Raw genomic sequence first — 18,321 nt, 5'->3', positions numbered from 1 at the left:
GTCGCGATTACTTAGCAATCAATGAACAATATCAGCTAAAGCACCGGCCGGTTGGAGACGGTTGATAGGAGGTCAAACTAGGACAGAGATAGGCTGGCATCCCGGACCCCCCAGCTCGAGCTCCTTCAGCGTACGCAATTTAAAAAGTAATACGAAAGCTCAGTATCACACTCACTGACGTTCTTGCTTCGTTGTGACTCATCCATCAGTCATTGAGGCTTGCCACCTTGGAACCTGATTGACCGGTTTCCCGGGATGACTTTGACATGATGCAACGAGAGGGGCCGGTAAATGTCAAAACGCCCACCTCCGAAGGTAAACTGATCTAACCGACTTGATATATCGGGGAAACGGTGCTGATAACACTGTCATTTTATGCACGTTTTTGAGTAAGTCCAAGAATATTGCAGTCAAGTTTTAGCAGGAGACGCTGGGCGAAGCGCACGGACTAGAACGAGTAGACGTGGCTTAAATGTATAAATACTTGTCGTAACTCAATGGGGACGAAAAGAAAAAGATACAACAGCAGTTGGCTTAGCATGTCAAGAACCATCCCCAGAGCTTGTGCTTATGCAAGCAGAGGCATCTCATCCAGCTTCGTTCTTACTCGTCGTTAGATGAATAATCTATCCCCCATCAATCACGCAACTTGCTGTCCCAAGTCCTTGCCCACACCATGGCTTCATTCAACCTCCCAGCTACAATGAAGGCAGTCCTCCAGCCCGACAAACACTCTCACAAGCTCGTTCTATGCCAGCAAGCCGTTCCTGTGCCCACTCATCCTGAGGATGTTCTTGTGAAGGTCCACGCCACTGCTCCTGTCAAGGGCGAGCTTGACTGGGCTGTCTGGTTCCCCGGCTTCATCCCCGATGACAAGATCCCCATCCCAGGACAGGATCTGGCGGGCACCGTCGTCTCCGCTCCGGCAGACAGCGGCTTTAAGGCTGGTGACGAAGTCTACGCTCGTATCGATGCCGCCCGCCCTGGAGCCGCAGCTGAATACGTTCTGGCTCGTGTGCCCGAGCTCGCGATCAGGCCCAAGAACATCAGCTGGGCCGAAACGGCGGCAACTCCAATTAGCGCGCTGACGGCATACCAGTCGCTCTTCACACAGGGTACATTGGACCCCTTGGCGCTGTCGGGCGACGCAGCCGCGCGGGATAAGAACGCAAAGATTCGCGTTTTGATCACAGCCGGAGCCGGTGGAGTCGGTAGCTGGGCAGTCCAGCTTGCCCGAGAGGCTGGAGTAGTAGTTCTCATAGCCGTTGTCGGACCAAAGAATATCGATTTTGCACGAGACCTCGGCGCGACGGTGACAATAGATTATACAAAAGAAAGCATCGGCGACTGGGTGGCTAAGGATCCCGTATCTCGAGAGGTTGACCTGGTATTTGACTGCATTGGAGGCCAATCCCTCTCCCAGTCCTGGTATGCAGTCCGAGATGGGGGTAGCCTCATAAGTGTCTGCGGCATACCGGAGAGGAGTCGTCCACAAGACGTAAAAAAAGGGGTTCGTAGCCTGTTCTTCGTCATCACGCCACTCGGCAAGGATCTGGATATCATTACGAGGCTGTTGGATGCTGGAAAGCTGAAGCCAAACATTGATAGCGTGGTTAGTTTTGGTGAGTCCGTGGAGGCGTGGGATAAGGTAGAGTCGGGACAGGCGAAAGGGAAGGTTATTGTGAATATTTCTGATGAGGCGTAGTAAGAATAGCGCACCAGGGGTTTGGATTGGTGTCTTATTTGGCGCCAATAATCAAAAGTTGTAGCTAGTCCTAGGAGTTTAAAAACAAGTACATTCGCTCAAAATCCGGAGAAACTTGGGCTCAGCACTATCAAGAACCATCCTCCTCATGTAGAAATCCAGTGTTATAGTTCTTGAATGGTGGATTGGGCGTAGAACTGAAGGGATATACCAAGTATAGCCCTTGATCTTCGGTTTCCCATGCCGGGTCCAGAACATATGGTCAATAATCAGGGAAGATTAGTAACGGTTATGGAACCTGGAAAACTTCTGAATGTTAATAAGACTTTGATATCCCACCAACTGTCGTAGGCCTCCCGCAAGTAACTCGTCTCAGTGTTATAACGCTAGCAGAAGCCGACACAAATCGCCGCGATAAGCCCTTGTCTGTTATGATCCTATGGCATATTGACTTCGCGGCTCCGCGAAAATTAGTGCTATCTGAGGTATAACCTGAGAGGGTGGTTCTGACTGGGTCAAATGCCTGCGATTGGCCACGAAGGAGGCTTATGACAATTGAAGAGATAATGACAATGCATCTATACCAGTGTGGCTAACAGACCGACAGACCTAGACCGGCCCTTTCGGTCTGTCGGTCTGGGTTTGTCGGGGCTCCCGGTCTGTCGGTCTAGGTCTGTCTGGGTTAGCAACCTGGTCGGTCTAGGTCTGATTAACTGATGCCCTCATTGGCTACCTTTGCCATGCCCCACTTAATTTGGCACTGCGAACTCCGACCCGCAAAAGAGTGGGGGTGGTACGGGTGCGTTAAGGCTGAGTCGGCCAATGGGAGCCCTGGAAGCCCCTAACCCAGACCAACTCAGACCACCCAATCCGACCAGCAGCTTCGGTCTGTCGGTCTGATGACAATTGCCGGTCGGTCGGTCTGCGGTCTGAAGATGGTCTGTCAGACGGTCTGTCAGACGGTCGGTCTGTTAGCCACACTGATCTATACCTTTACCCACTTGGCCGACGTCGCTCGAAGCATCGCGGCCAGACCTGCCTATATCGATATCCACCGAAATTCTGGCCCTTATATCGATATCCAGATAAGTGGGAGAAATTATCTGGATATCGATATATCCAGGTAGATATCCATACAGCCACATAGCCAGCCACTTTAGCAAGGTTGATATCCAGATAAACCACATATAATTCTTGTAGGCTAGAAGAAAGAACAAGAAAGTACCCTAATCTAGAAAGTCCTCTGCCTCTGTTTCAACGCTAAATTCAACAGCAACGCTGGAAATAACGCCCCTGCCACCGTGAGACTTGGGTACAATGATACCCTCGCGCATCCAGTTGCCCACACACTCAACCTTCGCCAGGTTCTCGCAGGTCATGCTCTCTCTATCCCACGATAGCGTACGCCGCGCCGATGAGAAGTGAGACTCAACATCAGATGATTCAGGAGGGATTGAGAGGATATCAATTGCCATGCGGGATAACCGCGGATATGCTTTCCTTTGATCTCGATGTAGCCACCACTGGAGAGGAGAGCCAGTTATCCGGGTCGGTGGTGCATCCATAAAGGTTTCGAAGTCATCGGCGTCGTCTAAGATGGGGCCAGTAACAGCAATATCGCTCAACAACTCATCCAGCTCGTTGTGCTGCCTCCCAGATGAAGAGGACGCATCTAGAGGCACCCGCAAGGATTCTGGGATTGGCGCGGCATTATATTCATCTAGCCAAATTTGCTGGGCAGCAACAATAGCAGGCGCGTGCCAGGATTCTTGCCAATTCCGCTCAATGTATTTTCTTCGTTTCGAGGGATCGAGAAGGAGTGCGGCGGCATACACAGGTGTCTGGTCTGATAAGGTGTAGTACTTATTAAGTACAAACCAGCCCATATCGATGCAGTGTAGCATGTGGGGATCATGGTTTTCCTTTGAACTATAAAGCTCCTAAATAAGACAATTGGTTAGCCAATCAATTAGATAAAAGAAAAAACATCGCCACCGACCTTATACTTCTCGTACTGTCGCAATAAAACATCCATTATCGAGAGTGATTGGGAGAGTGTAGATCGCACCCCTTCGGCCAACAACGTAGCTGAGGCAAACGGCTGTAGGAAACGATGCGTCCGTTCAATAAACTCCCACTCTGAAGCTAGCAGGATATCGTCTTGAAGCTCTCTATCATGGTCAATTAGGAACTGTTTTACACGGGATTGATACCGCAGAAAATTATCCAACAATCGATACCATGAATTCCAGCGTGTAGCATTATCTATGCCTAGTCGGAGCTTTATTTCATCGTCCCATATAGCCGAATGAAGCGTAGATTTACGTATCCAGACCGCGATGTTGTGTACTTTCCGTAGGGGGCGCGATATGCTGCCATCCAGTGAAGTTCTCAAGTATGCGATTGCCTCTTCGCGAAGCTCTTCTTCTCTGATGGGCCTCATCTGTTCCTGTTGTCTGTCCGGCGTCGTGCAAGGTGTCGTAGAACTGTGCAAACAACTGATCGTTTGAGGTATCATCGGTGGCATCAAGAGCGGCGATTAGTGCCTCTTTTGAAGACGCGAGAAGAAATGCTTGAAGGGATAGGTTAATAATGTGGGCGACGCAGCGGATACGGCGCTTAGAGGGATCAAACGTCAACTAGCAGCCAATTAATCCTAATCCAGAGATAAGGGAAGGGCTATCGTACCCCATAGTCTTCTCGTAACCGCCGTGAGAGATAAGACAAGCAGGTATCATTTGAAGTGGCATTATCCCCTACATGGTAGCCCACTTTAGAAGCAATGCCGTACTTTGCCAGTGTATCGATAATTAGAGATGCCTGGGTTTCACCACTATGGCTATAGCGACATTCTGGCATCGTTAGCAGTGCCCTTCGTGGCTGATAATCCTGATCAACCCATCGCGCAGAGATGGCGAGTATCCATGGCGATGGGGCGATGTCCAGAGATCAGAGAGGATATGGATCTTTGAGATGGAAGCTTCAAGAGTTGCCATGAGCTGAGAAGAATATAACTCATATGTGGCATCAATTAGTCGCATTAGAGCACTTCGGTTGGCCACTAAAAGGTCCTCTATAGCAGGATTAGCTGCTAGCATAATCTCTTGCATCTCATCCCAGGTAATTGCTGAGAAGGCAAGCCGGCGGCGTGTGATTAGGCTGATTATTGCATCTAAATACCGAAATTTAGGAACATTACTCGAAGCCAGAGACGTTTGATCGCCGTATCCTTCATTCAATTGAGATGGGCTGGTTCATTCTCGACAAGTATTATACTATGACCGAAGATGCGCCTGTTTACGCTGCCGCCCTCCTTCTTGATCCTTCAAAGCGAATCAGGTACATTGAGCGCCACTGGCTAGAGGCATGGCACGAGAACGCCATTGCTGGTGTCCGTACAATTTGGGAAGAAGAGTACAAAACTCAGCCTGAGACTGGACTTGCAGAGTCGGTTGATGAGGTAGCTGCTTCGCAAAAGTGGCAGCCGAACGAGTGGGACGCTTTACTTGAAGAGTTGGAAGTCACCGAGGATCTGGGTGATAGTATGGACGATCTTGAAGACTTTATCAAGGCAACACCCATCAAAATAAGTGGATCACCACTTCAATGGTGGTGTCATAAGGATCAGCGGAAGACTTATCCTCAGCTAAGTCGAATGGCTATTGATATCCTCTCAATCGCGCCTGAATCAGCTGATCCGGAATCTGCTTTCTCTGGTGGTCGACGTACTCTCTCCTGGGATAGAGAACGAATGACTTGCGAGAATCTTGAGAAGATTGAATGTATAGGCAACTGGCTGCGTGAAGGGCATATCCAGAAGACTGTTCATGGTGGTATGGGTGTAATTACTGATACGGGTTTTGATAGTGGCGGCGATGGAGACTCCGATGTTAATTTTGATTGATTTGCGAGTGTCTGACAGTATCGCTAAAGTGCTATAGTGATATCAATTGCGCTAAAGTGCTATAGTGATATCAATTGTTCTAAAGTGCCATAGTGATATCAATCGTGCTAAAGTGCTAGGGTGATATTCTAGCACACTTTTTGCGAATATGTGAATATGAATATGAATATCACTTTAGCACGTTATATCACAATACGCAAGTCTGCTGTCGCGGATGTATGTCTATCTCGCAATCCCTAAACCGAGCAGGAAGCTGCCGATTTCGGTCCGGTCGCCCTCGGGGCAGTTTAACCTGCGAGTTGGTGTTCTCCCCTGCTGCCTCGTCTAGGGCAGCCTGACAGAACAGCTTCCGATCCTCCAAGTGTTCCAGCAAGTATTCCATGCCTGTCATCACCTCCCAAAGCCGTCCATTACCTCCCTCACTGCCCCAACCCTGCGTTCTCATAGTCTGCAGATAGAATGGCTCAAGGATGTGCTTGATTTCTTCCAAGAGCCTCCAGTCATCCCCCTTCAACATATCGGCCTCGGGTAGCCATCTCTCCACGTCTGGATGGACCAAGAACGCCCTAATGTCTCCCTGCTTGACGAGTGCTCGAGAGATCATGAGATAAGTGGAGTTCCATCTCGTGTCATTGTTCATGACGACCTCTAGCTCCGCCGTCGACTCACCCGCCAGGAGATATTCTTGCGCTTCATCGTTCTCGCGCGAGATCCTCTTGAAGAGTTCGCACCTCTGAGGGGATGATCTGATGAACTTGACAATATTGTGTAGCTTTCCCACCGGCCCTTTCTTTCTCCAGTGTCGTAGGTCATCCTCGTGGCGGCCGAGAAGGTTGAAAACCTGCGATTCGGCCTCGAAAGCCTCGAAATCTTCGCCGTAGAGGAACGCACGAGCCACCAGGTTTAAGATATGTCCGTAGCAGCGCATGCGTCTGGCCCGGATGTCCGCCGGCCCCATCTCCACGTTGAGGCTTCCGTAGAAGCTTTGGAGACAGTTATCGTTCGAGGATACGTTGTCCGAGATCACTGTCCCAACTCGACCCTCTATCTCGAATTCCCGTACAACTCGCCCCAGCGTCACCGCGAGATTCTCTCCGCTATGACACCCGAGCTGGCGTCGGAGTGCCAGTAGGCGCGACTGGTGCTTGCCTTGGCGGTCAAGAAAGTGAGCAGTAACTGCCATGATAGCGTGCCGATTGGGCGAGGTCCACAGGTCAAACCCGAGATGGATTTTGGTGAGGGCATCTAAGAGCTCCTGCTTGACCCTATCCTTCTTGCACTTGTATATGTCATCTAACAGACGGCTCATCGATTGCCGGCTCCACGGTACCTGGCCAGACAGATGAGGGTCGAGCTGCCAGGCCAGCTGTTCGAAAAAGGGATCGGTAAAGAAAGAAAGAAAAAGGAACATCGGTGTTGATCAGAAGCCCCAGGCTCAGTTCCCGGATCATCTTGACCTTGACCCGCGGCACGGCGCTGTACTGCAAGCGCCGTCGCTTGGGACGGTCAGAATCGTCGGTTGACGGGTCTGTGTCGGCGCTTTGGCTGCTCTCGAAGATCCTGTGGGATCTGCATATGGTCAATGTTGCTCAAGCTCGCGATATCTCATTCTCATACTTGCGGAGGTGGTCAGCTGCTGAACTGGTAGCAGCAGCGGCGAAGAACTCGGGCTGGCCCTTCGCGTCGCACAAACGACAGGCCCAGTAAGGGTTCAACGGGCTGTCGTTAGCGTCAATTTCAACAAGAAAAAATCCATGCCGCTTGATCCAGCTCTTCCGTCCCTTCGAACCCTTTCGAGACAAGGACTCTTCCAAAACATATCGTTTGTTCCTCCATACGGCTTGCGGGAGATCTACAATGGTAGGATGATCTGGCAATGTCGTCTGCGTCGTCGATTCAAACTGACTCGCCAAGTTCCTCGGCGGTCGGAGAAGAGCAAAGGCGGAGGGTGGAGAAGGAAGCATGATGCCGTAGGGTTCCGTTAGCTTGGGCGTCCATCAGAGCTGCTAGCACGCGTCGGAAGGAGTAAACAAACTGCCAAAGACGCGGTCTGATGAAGTGGGGACGAACAGCAGGGAAATTAAGAAGCTACTTTATCTCTAGCGCATTTAGAGTGAGGTCTGAAGGTAGCGCACTAATAACAACTGTGGGTAATAGCTCTGATTGGTCAAGCCACTGACCGGATTCTGTCACTCACCAGGTTCCGGGTAAGCTCACTCAGCAGCCTAGCCGGTTGGACCTCAACCTCATGTCACGTATCAAATATACCAAATGGCATTTCAAATCCGGGATTTTGTATTTGTTTGATTTGAAATAAGATTTTGGCATATTTGATTGATTTATTTGGCAGGTTGTTTGATTGCATTTGATTTATGGGCAGCGCTGCTTCCCGGAATACGCCGCCAATTGGAGCCAATAATCCGCGATGTGGGAAACGCGATGCCGTTAGCGGCCTTGCCAGCGCCAGGGGCAAGTGATTTGGAGCCGCTAGGGAACTTGGAATCCACAGGGATCAACATGGAAGAAACCCAGATTCTTGCAGGTTGAGAAATAAGGCCGCCGTTGTTTTGACACGATGTATTATCCCGCCTCACAAACCGCGGCACTTGATGGACTTGACGTAAGAAAAGCCACCCGCTTTTCGGCCGGTACTCGGCTGTAGGCTAAGCGGCATGTACATCCTTCTCTTCCCCCGGGATCCATCCTCTGACCTGGCAGCAGTGCCCAACCACTTGGGACCGATGGCCCGTGCAGTACTGCACCGGTTGGTCTCTGCCTCATGATCTCCAGACGAAGGGACAAATGCCAGTAGTATTACTTGAGGGGGACTCTATATCGAGAACCTGGGGTGCGGACTACACCTGTACGTAGCTAGCGACAAAGCGTCCCACTAAGTCACGTTGGTGTGAAGGCGAGGTGAGACTGGAGGTCCGTGCGTTTATACACATGAATGGCCGGCTTCGCCAAAATCCAGCGAAAAGCCGGCCAGTAAAGCTGCAACTGGACTGCCACGAGACCGCAGCTCGGCGCGACACAATGCGTGTGTGCGTTGAGTAGTGTGATTTTCATAGCTGTTCATTTGGTGCTTGCAAAGTGAGCTCCTCTCGGATGTTACTCCGGGAAAACGTCGAGGTGCCCCCCTTCACGTGTCCGGCCCTCATGGTCCCATCCAGGGCCCCATTCCCAGGTCGGCTCCCCTAATGCCTCTCAGCGTATCGCCTAGCGCCGCTATGGGGGGGCAGGACCGCGAGAGTGAGCCTCTCTCGACTCAAATTCCTGACCAATCCCTCGGGTTTCTCTCAGTCCTCCGACTTCCCGCCCGTACCGCACTCGCGGGATTACCTCAGCCTGGCCCAAGGCGGTGGGTCCGCGGGGAGTGTCTCGGGGGTTGCATCCCCACCTTTTCCCATCATGCTCATGCTAAAGCAGGCCTGGTCTGATGACCACGTTGTTTTATGGTGAGGACTATGGCCCCTTCCCAACTACGGCAAATTCCGATCGACCCTCTATCTCCTCAGTGCTCCGAAGCGTTCAAGCCATACTTTGCCCCACCAGATTCCGTTGCACTAAAACAGCCATGCAAGTATCCGTTTGTGCTAGAATTGAGCGAGCAGGGGGCCTTGAGAGCCATGCCCATTTCATTCTAGTTTGCTCATATAGCGCGGGAGGAGTGAGGACAACCGCTTGGCTCAAAACACTAGCGCAGCTTTGAAGATGAGCCGTCACGCCGGCACGTGTGGAGGGACTGTTTTCTGAGAACCCTGCTACCCGTCGATGTCAATGTCGCCGTCGTGGCTGCGGGTGATATCTGTTGTTTACGATTCAACGAGCTCAAAAGATCCTGGTGGATATGTCACATGTGTGTCTGTTCCCCACACCATCTTCCAAAACCATACACGCGTTCCCTCTCTCAGCGCTCTCCAACACTCCTGCCTCCCCTCCCCGGCAAATGCCGCTGGCGTGCCACACCATATCAATGCAGAAAGAGACACCGAACAATGGTGGCGCCAGCAGGGATCGTCTATCTTGTCAAGTTCTGGCTTGACCCAGTCGGTCAGCATCATGTCTCTGCTTGCGGCGATCACGAACGAATACACCGACGCAGGGTAACAACCACGAGGGGATGCGGGGCATTTTGACTTAGACAAGTGTTGACTTGAGGGCAGGAACTCTTTGGGCGGGCGAGTCTCTCAGATACCTCGAGAATAAGGTCCCGAGTCCCCTCCAGATCTTTCGCTCCAGTCCAGTCCAAATTTAGGAAACTCCCGATCCAGTCCATACAAATCCAGTCCAATGCTAGTCCAATCCAACAAGATCAGGTTCAAGTCAAGCAATGGCTGGACAACATCCCATGCCTGCACACCCTAGGGTGCTACCCATGGAGCAAATGCGACCATTCATCAGCAAGGAACTAGGCATCCCAGTAACCGAAGCAGCCAAAGCACGGGGAAGCAAGACCCCGGGGTTGGGCCCTTTTTAGACGACGGACGTTAGGGACGTGGAGTGCTCTCTTCCCAGGGAATCAAGCCGTGGGTCACGACGATATGGCATCGCTGTGACACCACCTTTCGGCAGGATGCCCGGGCCAACAAGACACTGCATATTCCCGCCTTGTCCACTAATCCCAGCCCAGCAACGTTCAGACTGAATAACCGCAACCTCATCGGAGAACCTCCACACCAGTGGCGTTAGCCCCTAGACCAGCAGTCATTTTGGGTACTTACCCACCTCCATCCGTCTCTGGTGGCTCTCACACCCCCTCCCGAGGCTTTTCTCGAGTCAAGCATACCCCATCCTACCTCTTATGCGCCTCTTGAGATCCGCCAGAGTTTGGCCCACTCACCCTCGACATCATTTCTCCTCACTTTCTTTCTCAAGAGACATATGTATAAAGCGTTGCCCGTGTCGTCAACCCCAAACCGTTTATCTGGCCTTGTCTATATCTTCAAATTTCTTCCATTTGGGAACTCCACACGAACTATCATAGCTTCACTCCCTCAACCCAAACTTCACCGGAGGCCAGAATCCCTGACAACTTCGCGACATCTGCCCAGGATGCTATGACCAGATACCTCTCTCGACATCTCGCTGATCTCTGCACCGCCAAGTACGCGGACTATCCGGGTGCCGTGGGCTATCAAAATCGGCACAGAGGCCATCACCTTATGCAGCCCATAACCCGCTGGTCGGCTACTGTACAACCCTACCTCATTGCACCAACCCTGCCGCCAGACATCGCGAAAGGACGTGGGCCTGCCGATCACTTAGACTAAAATTGTCACATCTTTTCCCCCTGAAGGACAAGGAACTCCACTGCCCTCCCTCCGCCCAGCTCGCTTCAGAGGCAGATGACACACGTCAATTCACAACCGGACAGAGGCCAGACTGGATCATCTTGTTTCTGACCTGTGTGACCGACTTGGCTAGTCAGGATCCCACATCTGATCAACGGACCTTTTTTTCTTCCCACGCAAACTGTCCAACGACCTATGCTTACACGTCACTTAACCAAACTTTACATAGTCATGTTAATACGCCAACATGACCATGACTCTCGACACGACACAGAAGCGGTTTGGGCCTTCTTTGAACTTTAATTTGTCGACTCCCGCGCAACCTCCTGCTTTCTTAAACCAATGGTCGTCCTCACCGCCGCCGCCTCATCCTGCTCCCGCAGGCGGCGGTCTCTTTGTTGGAAACCACCAGGCTCTCAACCCAAACATGATGGCCGGCAAGCCTCCGTATAGTGGCCGAGCCAGCACGAGCAGTGCCCCGCCGATGGCATCGTATGGCTCAATGCCCGTCGCAAACACTTCTGCAGGTAGCCTCAGTCTTCGCTCCATGGCTCATCTAGTCAACATGACTCACTCGATTTCTTCCCTAGATCTCCTCAGCATTAACTGCTTGCAGACCATCTCCGCTGCTTACAGAGATCAGAAGTACACGACGTCGGCTTCGCCCGTCAGTGCTCAGGTGACGCCCACGTCGACTGATCACGAAATAATGCGCTACACGCCGGCTCCCGTACAGCCACCGCCATTCACCCTCGCCCCTGACGCGGACCACGCCAGGAGGTTCTCTCAACCGTTAGTTCCACCTAGTTCCCATGCTTAGTCTCCGGGACATGCACAGCCATGAAACCTCGACATGTGGAATTAATTGGTGACTTGAATCTCAGGGGCCTTCAATATGACCGGAGGAGCTTCACTGATGCTCTAGATGCCAGTCACGGCATGCTAGCCATGAGTCAAGAAACTCCCAGGAATATCTATGGCGCCTGGAGCGACAGGTCTTCAGTAGACCCTTATGGAGTCCCTTCCATCCACTCCACCAGCTCCCCCATCTCTTCCACTAGTAACTTCAGACCCTACGATGGCGATTCGGTCTCGGATTCCTCAACTGCTAGCTCAGACGTTGAATCTGTCAACTCACAGGCCCTTCCCCGGCACCAGGGTTTGATGGCATCCCAATTTCCGCCGGCTCCTCAATCAACGATGGGCCAGTGCAGCTCCAAGGTCTCTTCCAGGACCCAGAAGAAGCACAAGTGCAAGGTCTGCGATAAGCTATTCACACGACCCAGCTCTCTTCAGACTCATATGTACAGCCACACCGGCGAGAAGCGTACGTTACTCCATCTTAAACAACAGTGTCCCCACGTTCAACGGCCGCTGCTAACATGCACCTTCAGCTTTTGCCTGTGAGGTCAAGGGGTGTGGCCGACACTTTTCTGTGGTCTCCAACCTCCGACGACACCGAAAAGTTCATCGGGGCGACACCCGCTCCGAAGCAGGCTCCGAATATTAGCATTCAGACTAATCGGATGATGACACGGGAACCATCAGCCCCGATGAGTCTTTGGCTTTCACGACATACTATTCGAGATCTCGGCTCCTACCTTGCGGCCATGGGATGCATATCCCCGGCACGGCTCTTGCGCGGTACCCATCGATGGAGGTGCGTGGATGGCAGCCATTTAATCGATCAACTAACCATCCAGTACCCCTCACCCGGCCATACCCCTCACCTGGTGTCGCAGGGTAGGCATGATCTTCGCGGCCTCATGAAACAACTGCATTAGTAATCTAGCCGTATGCTTTAAGTAACTCTGCGGGATGGAATACCCCGCACAAGAGATAACCTCAGACAACAATCAATCAACACACTGCTGCTGCCCATTATTCTTTACCTGATCCTTGATCCTTTCAGCACGCTCAGTGCGACAGTTATGAGCCCGGAGACTCTTCCGCTGCGTCGCACGCCAGATCTATCACCACCAGCACCTTCTGCTGTCAAGTCCGTCGCAATGAGCTCATTCTTTCAACTTGGAAATCTCCTCAGGGGAACCGGCACGAAGTTAGGCCGACCGCGCAATACTGACTTCCGGATCATTGTCGGATGTGTCAGATGAAGCGATGCGAAACAGCAACTTGAAACCCGCAACAGATTTGACAGAGAAGACTTTAAAAACAAGAATAACTAACATCTTTGCATGATCTCTTCAACTAACAAAAAATTGCTAACGCATTGATCAGAAGTCAACTGGAAACGAAGTCATCGTCTTTTGACTGAAAATCATCAAAATGTCAATCAGAGACCATAATCTCACCATGCTCAACGCCCGTGAGGACTGGACGAACTGGATTAACTCTATTGAGGACCTGGCTGTTCGCAACGACGTCTGGAGCTACTGTGATCCAGAAGGGACTGAAACCTTGGTCTTCACCGCGACCAAACCATCGGACTCAGCAAGCAAAGACACAATCCAGAAGTATCACAGCCTCCAGGCTATCCATGACACCGAGAAGAAGAAATATGACAAGGTCTCCGATCGTATCGACCTCACGGTGTGCCAGGAGTACAAGCAACACTACCTCGGAATCCATGACGTCCGCGGCAAACTCATCGCGCTGGCTGATAGCATCCAGCCCACCGCGAAGGATCAGAAGCACAATGTCAGGGCCGAGTTTGAAAAGCTTAAGAAAGGCCCTAGCAACACCAGTCTCGACAAATGGCTCAGCCGCTGGCCGGCGCTCGTTAACAACGCCAAGCGTTACAAGATTGAGAACCTCAGCGAGTCGCAGATCTGTGATGCGTTCATTGAAGCATCGCACGAAGTCAACCCACCGTTCTACAACTATATGAAGTCCAAGGAAGCCCAGGTCGAGAATGAGAAGAATCTCGTCAAGGAGGCTGCAAGGACCATGGAGAAGATCTCAAACGCCTTTCTCACTACGCTCAACGAGATTAACCCCGATCACGCCAGTAACGGTTCTGTCACCATCGCAAGTTCGACTGATTCTGAAGGGGACGAAAACGACGAAGATGGCGATGTCACCATTGTTCAGAAGGCTGAGAATACAGTTAATAGAGCTCTCAAGACCTTTCGCAAGCTCAATCCAACCCTCTCCGAGAAGAAGATCACGATCGGATTCTGCATTAAGCAGTTCAGGACAATGGCACCACCGAAGGAGAACGCTACTAGAGGACGAGCAGCCCATGCCACTCTTCAAGGCAGGAAGCATGACAATGATTCAGACTCGCACAATGAAGAGAATCAGCCTCAACAGAAAAGACAGCGAACAGAACCTTCATCCTCGAACACAAGCCTTCGAGACTGCGTCTGTGGCATGTCTCACAAATACGCTGATTGCTACTACCTCAATCCTTCGAATGCACCAGAGGGATGGTCACCAATCATTCAAGTCCAATCGAAAGTCATCACTGCAGTCAAAGGGAGCAGGCGGCTTCGGGCAAATATTAAAAAGAACTTCAAGAGAAACAACATCGACCTGCCTAAGTTCTGGCAGAACCAACCTAAGAATCAAGCACAAGACGAGACTTCAAACACTGCTACATCGCCATCCAAATCAAGAGCTGCATTTGTTACGTCAAGGTTCGCGTTTGGCACAACTGCAAAAGACGAGTACGGCGACTGTTTCCGACTCGACAACTGCGCGGATACACATGTCTGCAACGACCTGTCTCGCTTCACTAACTACAAACCTCTGGATGATGAAATCATAGAGTTTGGCGACTCAGGCACGTACATCGCAGGCATCGGCAATGTCACGGTCCATGTCGACACTCCATCGGGCCCAGGTCTAATTCAGATCGAGAACGTTGCTCATGTTCCTGGATTCCACTGGAACCTCATCAACACACACTCTCTCGAACAACAAGGCCTCTACTTCAATACCAGAACCTGTTGGATGGAATACTCGGATGGATCAAATGCCTTCAAAGCAACCAAACATGGTGCTTTTCGAGTGGTTGAACCTCACATTAAGGACGCTGTCTTCAAGGCCAAATCTCATGAAGAGGCAGCGCAGTCCTTTGCGATGGCTACCAAATCGAGAACGCCTCGAGTGGCCACAGCTTCTATGGACACCTGGCATGCAAGGCTGGGTCATATCCGAAAAGAAGCTCTTGAACATGTGCCTCAAGTAGTCGAAGGAGTCGCACTTGGCACTCGCGACTTTGAGCGAAAGTCAGAACTATGTCCTGAATGTCAACTCGGACAAGCGCATCAACAAATCTCCCGCATACCAACGTGGAGAGGAACTTACCCCTTCGAGAAGATACACCTTGATCTTATCGACATGGAGGAGGCATTCAACGCCAACTCCTGGGTCGCTCACTTCTATTGCGACTACTCAGCTTACCATATCTCCTTCAATCTTCCAAACAAGAATCAAGATGAACTTCTGTCTGTAACACGGGAGTTTCTGGCCATAACAAATGACAACTGGGGTTTCACTACGCGATACATCCAATCAGATGGCGAGAAAGGTCTGGGGAAGAAGTGGAAGCATTTCATCGCAATGAAGGGAATTACCTTCAACCCATCTCCGCCAGATACGCCAGATCAGAACGGTCCTGCCGAACGTTCTGGGGGGTGATCATGACTATCGCTCGCAAGCTTCGAATACAGGGTAATCTACCTCAGAAGCTCTGGCCCTACATCGTAGCTCATGCTACTCGCCTCCTCAATCGCATCCCAGTTCAACGAAAACAATGGCAAACTCCATACGAAATGGTCCACGGCCGAAAACCCAACATCTCTCATCTCAAAATCATTGGCTCTCTTGCCTATGTCTTGATCAAGAACAAGAAGGCTCGTCCAGCCAGAGTAAAATTACAAGAGAACGCGCTCATGGGATGGCTTGTCGGATTCGACGCAACCAACATCCATAAAGTTTGGATCCCACACCTTGATCGTGTCATTGTATCTCGGGATGTTCAAGTTGACGAGAAAGTTATGTACGATCCACAGCTTGCTACAACTCTCCCCGAATCAGGACAGGCTCTCGCGATCACGATCAATGAAGTTGATTTAGACGAAGATGATATCGAACCATTGCTCATTATGGAAGATGCAGCAACATCGGTTCCTATTCCGATGAAGGCAGAAGCAGAGCCACCTCCACCACGGCCTCTTCTTACGCCGCAAGAATCGCCTGAACGAGCAATAGCAGGGGAGATACAGGTCGAAGCACCTGTGGACGAATCGCCACCGCCACGGCCTTCGAACCCAGAAGCTCTCCATCAAGCATCACCGCGTCCTCAGACAAACGAGTCAAGGCCAGAGGCACCCAGAAAGGAAAGGATAACGGACGCTGTAGTGCTCCAGAACCTTCGAACAACATCTGGGAGGAACATCAAACTGTCTCAGAGAGGTCAAGATACAATCGAAACACTCAGACCACGCTCCACTCTGCATCGAGTTCAGAAGCGAGCGCGAAGACAGGCATACGCCCTACGATTGGAACGCGCTAAGCTGGGACAACAGATCGCCCACGCTTTCGCAACAGCGCGGTCAATCCGAACTCATCGGAGGGACTTGTTACCACCGCCTGATTTTTGGCATCAACTGAAGCGACATCCTGAGAGACAAGGCTTCAAACGAGCCGCAGGTGCCGAGATCAAGTCACTCAAGGAGAAAGGATCCTTCCGGCTAGTTGATTGTCCAGAAGGCAAACAAATCCTGCCACTCAAATGGGTCTTTACCTACAAACTGGACGATGCAGGTTATCTCATTTGTCACAAAGCTCGCGTCTGTGTCAGAGGTGATCTTCAACACCACTCTGGTGAAGATATCTACGCAGCAACCGGTGCTTATCGAAGCTTCCGGATTCTGATGGCTCTCGTCTGTGCGTTTGGGCTGATATGTCATCAAGTTGACTTCAAGAACGCCTTCGTCAACGCTGACATGGACGAGGAGGTCTACACCACATGCCCACCGGGATATGGTCAATCAGGAAAGGTCTGGAGACTGCTCAAAGCGCTCTACGGTCTGCGTAAGTCACCAAAGCTCTGGTTCAATGAGCTTGTATCGTTTCTCAAAGATCTGGGATTTGAATATTGCCCAGATGAACCCTGTATCCTCATCAACAATGAGACTCAACTCATTCTGTTTTACGTGGATGATCTTCTCATCATCGCACAACCTGAATACCTTCAACAAGTCAACGAATTCAAAGCAGCAGTACACAGCAAATACGGGATCAAGGATTTGGGCGAAGCAATCTCCTTCCTCAACATCAGAATCCTTCGAGACATCAAAGCCAAGAAGCTCTGGGTCTGCCAAGATGGATATATCGACAAACTCTCTGTCAAGTTCGGGATTGATCAGTCAATGAGAACGGCAACTCCTCTCACTTCATCGTATCGTCCCCAACCTTTCGAAGGACAGGCCACTATACAACAGATCACGGAGATGCAAGAAAAGGTAGGATCAATTCTGTACGCAGCAGTGGTATCAAGACCAGATGTCTCCTATGCAGCCAGCCAGTTAAGCCAGCACGCCATGAACCCTTCATCTGAACACCTGCGGTATGCAAACCGAGTTCTCTCATATCTCCAGACCACACAGTACTATGCCATCGAGTTCTCAGGCTCTGTAGATAAAGCTGCAGAGATAGAGACAGGCGATGATGAAGTGCTACAGCAGTCAAGCGACGCATCGTTCGCGGATGATCCAGAGACTCGAAAATCCACCCAGGGCTACCTCATGAAGTTGTTTAGCGGAGCTATCATGTGGCAGTCTTCGAAGCAGAAGACTGTAACCACGTCAACAACTGAAGCGGAGCTCTTATCGCTATCTCATACAGCGAGGGAAACAATAGCTCTATACCGACTGTTCGAACAGATACAGTTCGATCCGGAACACCGACCACGCATCCTCTGTGACAATCAACAAACAGTGGGACTGGTCCAGAAAGAGAGACCACAACTGACATCGAAGTTGAGACACGTCGACACCCACAACTTCTGGCTAAGACAGGTCCATCGAGACGGCAAAATTACAGTACAATGGGTTCCAACAACAGACATGCCTGCAGATGGCTTCACAAAACCTCTTTCAGCAGAAAAGCATTCTCACTTCGTCAAGCAACTAGGTCTGGTTGATATCTCATCGCGGATTGATCCAGAATATGCTTCAGGAGAAGATACTGATGAAGATGGTATTCAGACCTCATCTGATACAGAGTGAAATCTGGGGGGTGTGTCGCAGGGTAGGCATGATCTTCGCGGCCTCATGAAACAACTGTTGAATATGTGGGGTGTCACGTGTGGGTCAAGGATCTTGAGATTAAAAGCAGGTCCTTCAGGGGCAGATACTTAACGAGAACACGAACACAACACGAATACACTGATTCAACCAATGGACCGAATACACGTATTGTCTGACAATTAAGAGTCTCAATTGTAT

General features: G+C 51.0%; 7 protein-coding genes across 7 annotated transcripts; 5 read left to right on the top strand and 2 right to left on the bottom strand.

Moving 5' to 3' along the window:
• Positions 1-676: 676 nt before the first annotated feature.
• Positions 677-1,705, top strand: MRS44_013660 (uncharacterized protein; the record flags this gene model as incomplete). Its single annotated transcript, XM_046282303.2, has 1 exon — positions 677-1,705. The coding sequence occupies one exon, from the start codon at positions 677-679 to the stop codon at positions 1,703-1,705; it is 1,029 nt and encodes a 342-aa protein (XP_046128841.1).
• Positions 1,706-2,931: 1,226 nt separating this feature from the next.
• MRS44_013659 (uncharacterized protein) lies at positions 2,932-4,564 on the bottom strand (the record flags this gene model as incomplete). The annotated part of the gene is made up of 3 exons (XM_065617121.1): positions 2,932-3,551; positions 4,056-4,344; positions 4,394-4,564. The coding sequence occupies 3 exons, from the start codon at positions 4,562-4,564 to the stop codon at positions 2,932-2,934; spliced, it is 1,080 nt and encodes a 359-aa protein (XP_065473193.1).
• A 385-nt stretch (positions 4,565-4,949) lies between these two features.
• On the top strand, positions 4,950-5,609 carry MRS44_013658 (uncharacterized protein; the record flags this gene model as incomplete). The annotated part of the gene is made up of 1 exon (XM_065617120.1): positions 4,950-5,609. The coding sequence occupies one exon, from the start codon at positions 4,950-4,952 to the stop codon at positions 5,607-5,609; it is 660 nt and encodes a 219-aa protein (XP_065473192.1).
• A 187-nt stretch (positions 5,610-5,796) lies between these two features.
• Positions 5,797-7,573, bottom strand: MRS44_013657 (uncharacterized protein; the record flags this gene model as incomplete). The annotated part of the gene is made up of 3 exons (XM_065617119.1): positions 5,797-6,902; positions 6,940-7,169; positions 7,227-7,573. 3 exons carry the CDS (start codon positions 7,571-7,573, stop codon positions 5,797-5,799), a joined length of 1,683 nt encoding a protein of 560 aa, XP_065473191.1.
• A 3,577-nt stretch (positions 7,574-11,150) lies between these two features.
• Positions 11,151-12,413, top strand: MRS44_013656 (uncharacterized protein; the record flags this gene model as incomplete). The annotated part of the gene is made up of 3 exons (XM_046274101.2): positions 11,151-11,695; positions 11,788-12,230; positions 12,298-12,413. 3 exons carry the CDS (start codon positions 11,151-11,153, stop codon positions 12,411-12,413), a joined length of 1,104 nt encoding a protein of 367 aa, XP_046128840.2.
• Positions 12,414-13,189: 776 nt separating this feature from the next.
• On the top strand, positions 13,190-15,508 carry MRS44_013655 (uncharacterized protein; the record flags this gene model as incomplete). Its single annotated transcript, XM_065617118.1, has 1 exon — positions 13,190-15,508. The coding sequence occupies one exon, from the start codon at positions 13,190-13,192 to the stop codon at positions 15,506-15,508; it is 2,319 nt and encodes a 772-aa protein (XP_065473190.1).
• Positions 15,509-15,642: 134 nt separating this feature from the next.
• MRS44_013654 (uncharacterized protein) lies at positions 15,643-18,102 on the top strand (the record flags this gene model as incomplete). The annotated part of the gene is made up of 1 exon (XM_065617117.1): positions 15,643-18,102. One exon carries the CDS (start codon positions 15,643-15,645, stop codon positions 18,100-18,102), a length of 2,460 nt encoding a protein of 819 aa, XP_065473189.1.
• Positions 18,103-18,321: the final 219 nt, after the last annotated feature.

The sequence above is a fragment of the Fusarium solani genome (assembly GCF_023522795.1).
Source record: "Fusarium solani strain SB1 chromosome Unknown bctg00000009, whole genome shotgun sequence".
Taxonomy (NCBI): domain Eukaryota; kingdom Fungi; phylum Ascomycota; class Sordariomycetes; order Hypocreales; family Nectriaceae; genus Fusarium; species Fusarium solani.
Note: the sequence above shows the minus strand (reverse complement) of the source record. Positions and strands in the feature narration are given on the sequence as shown.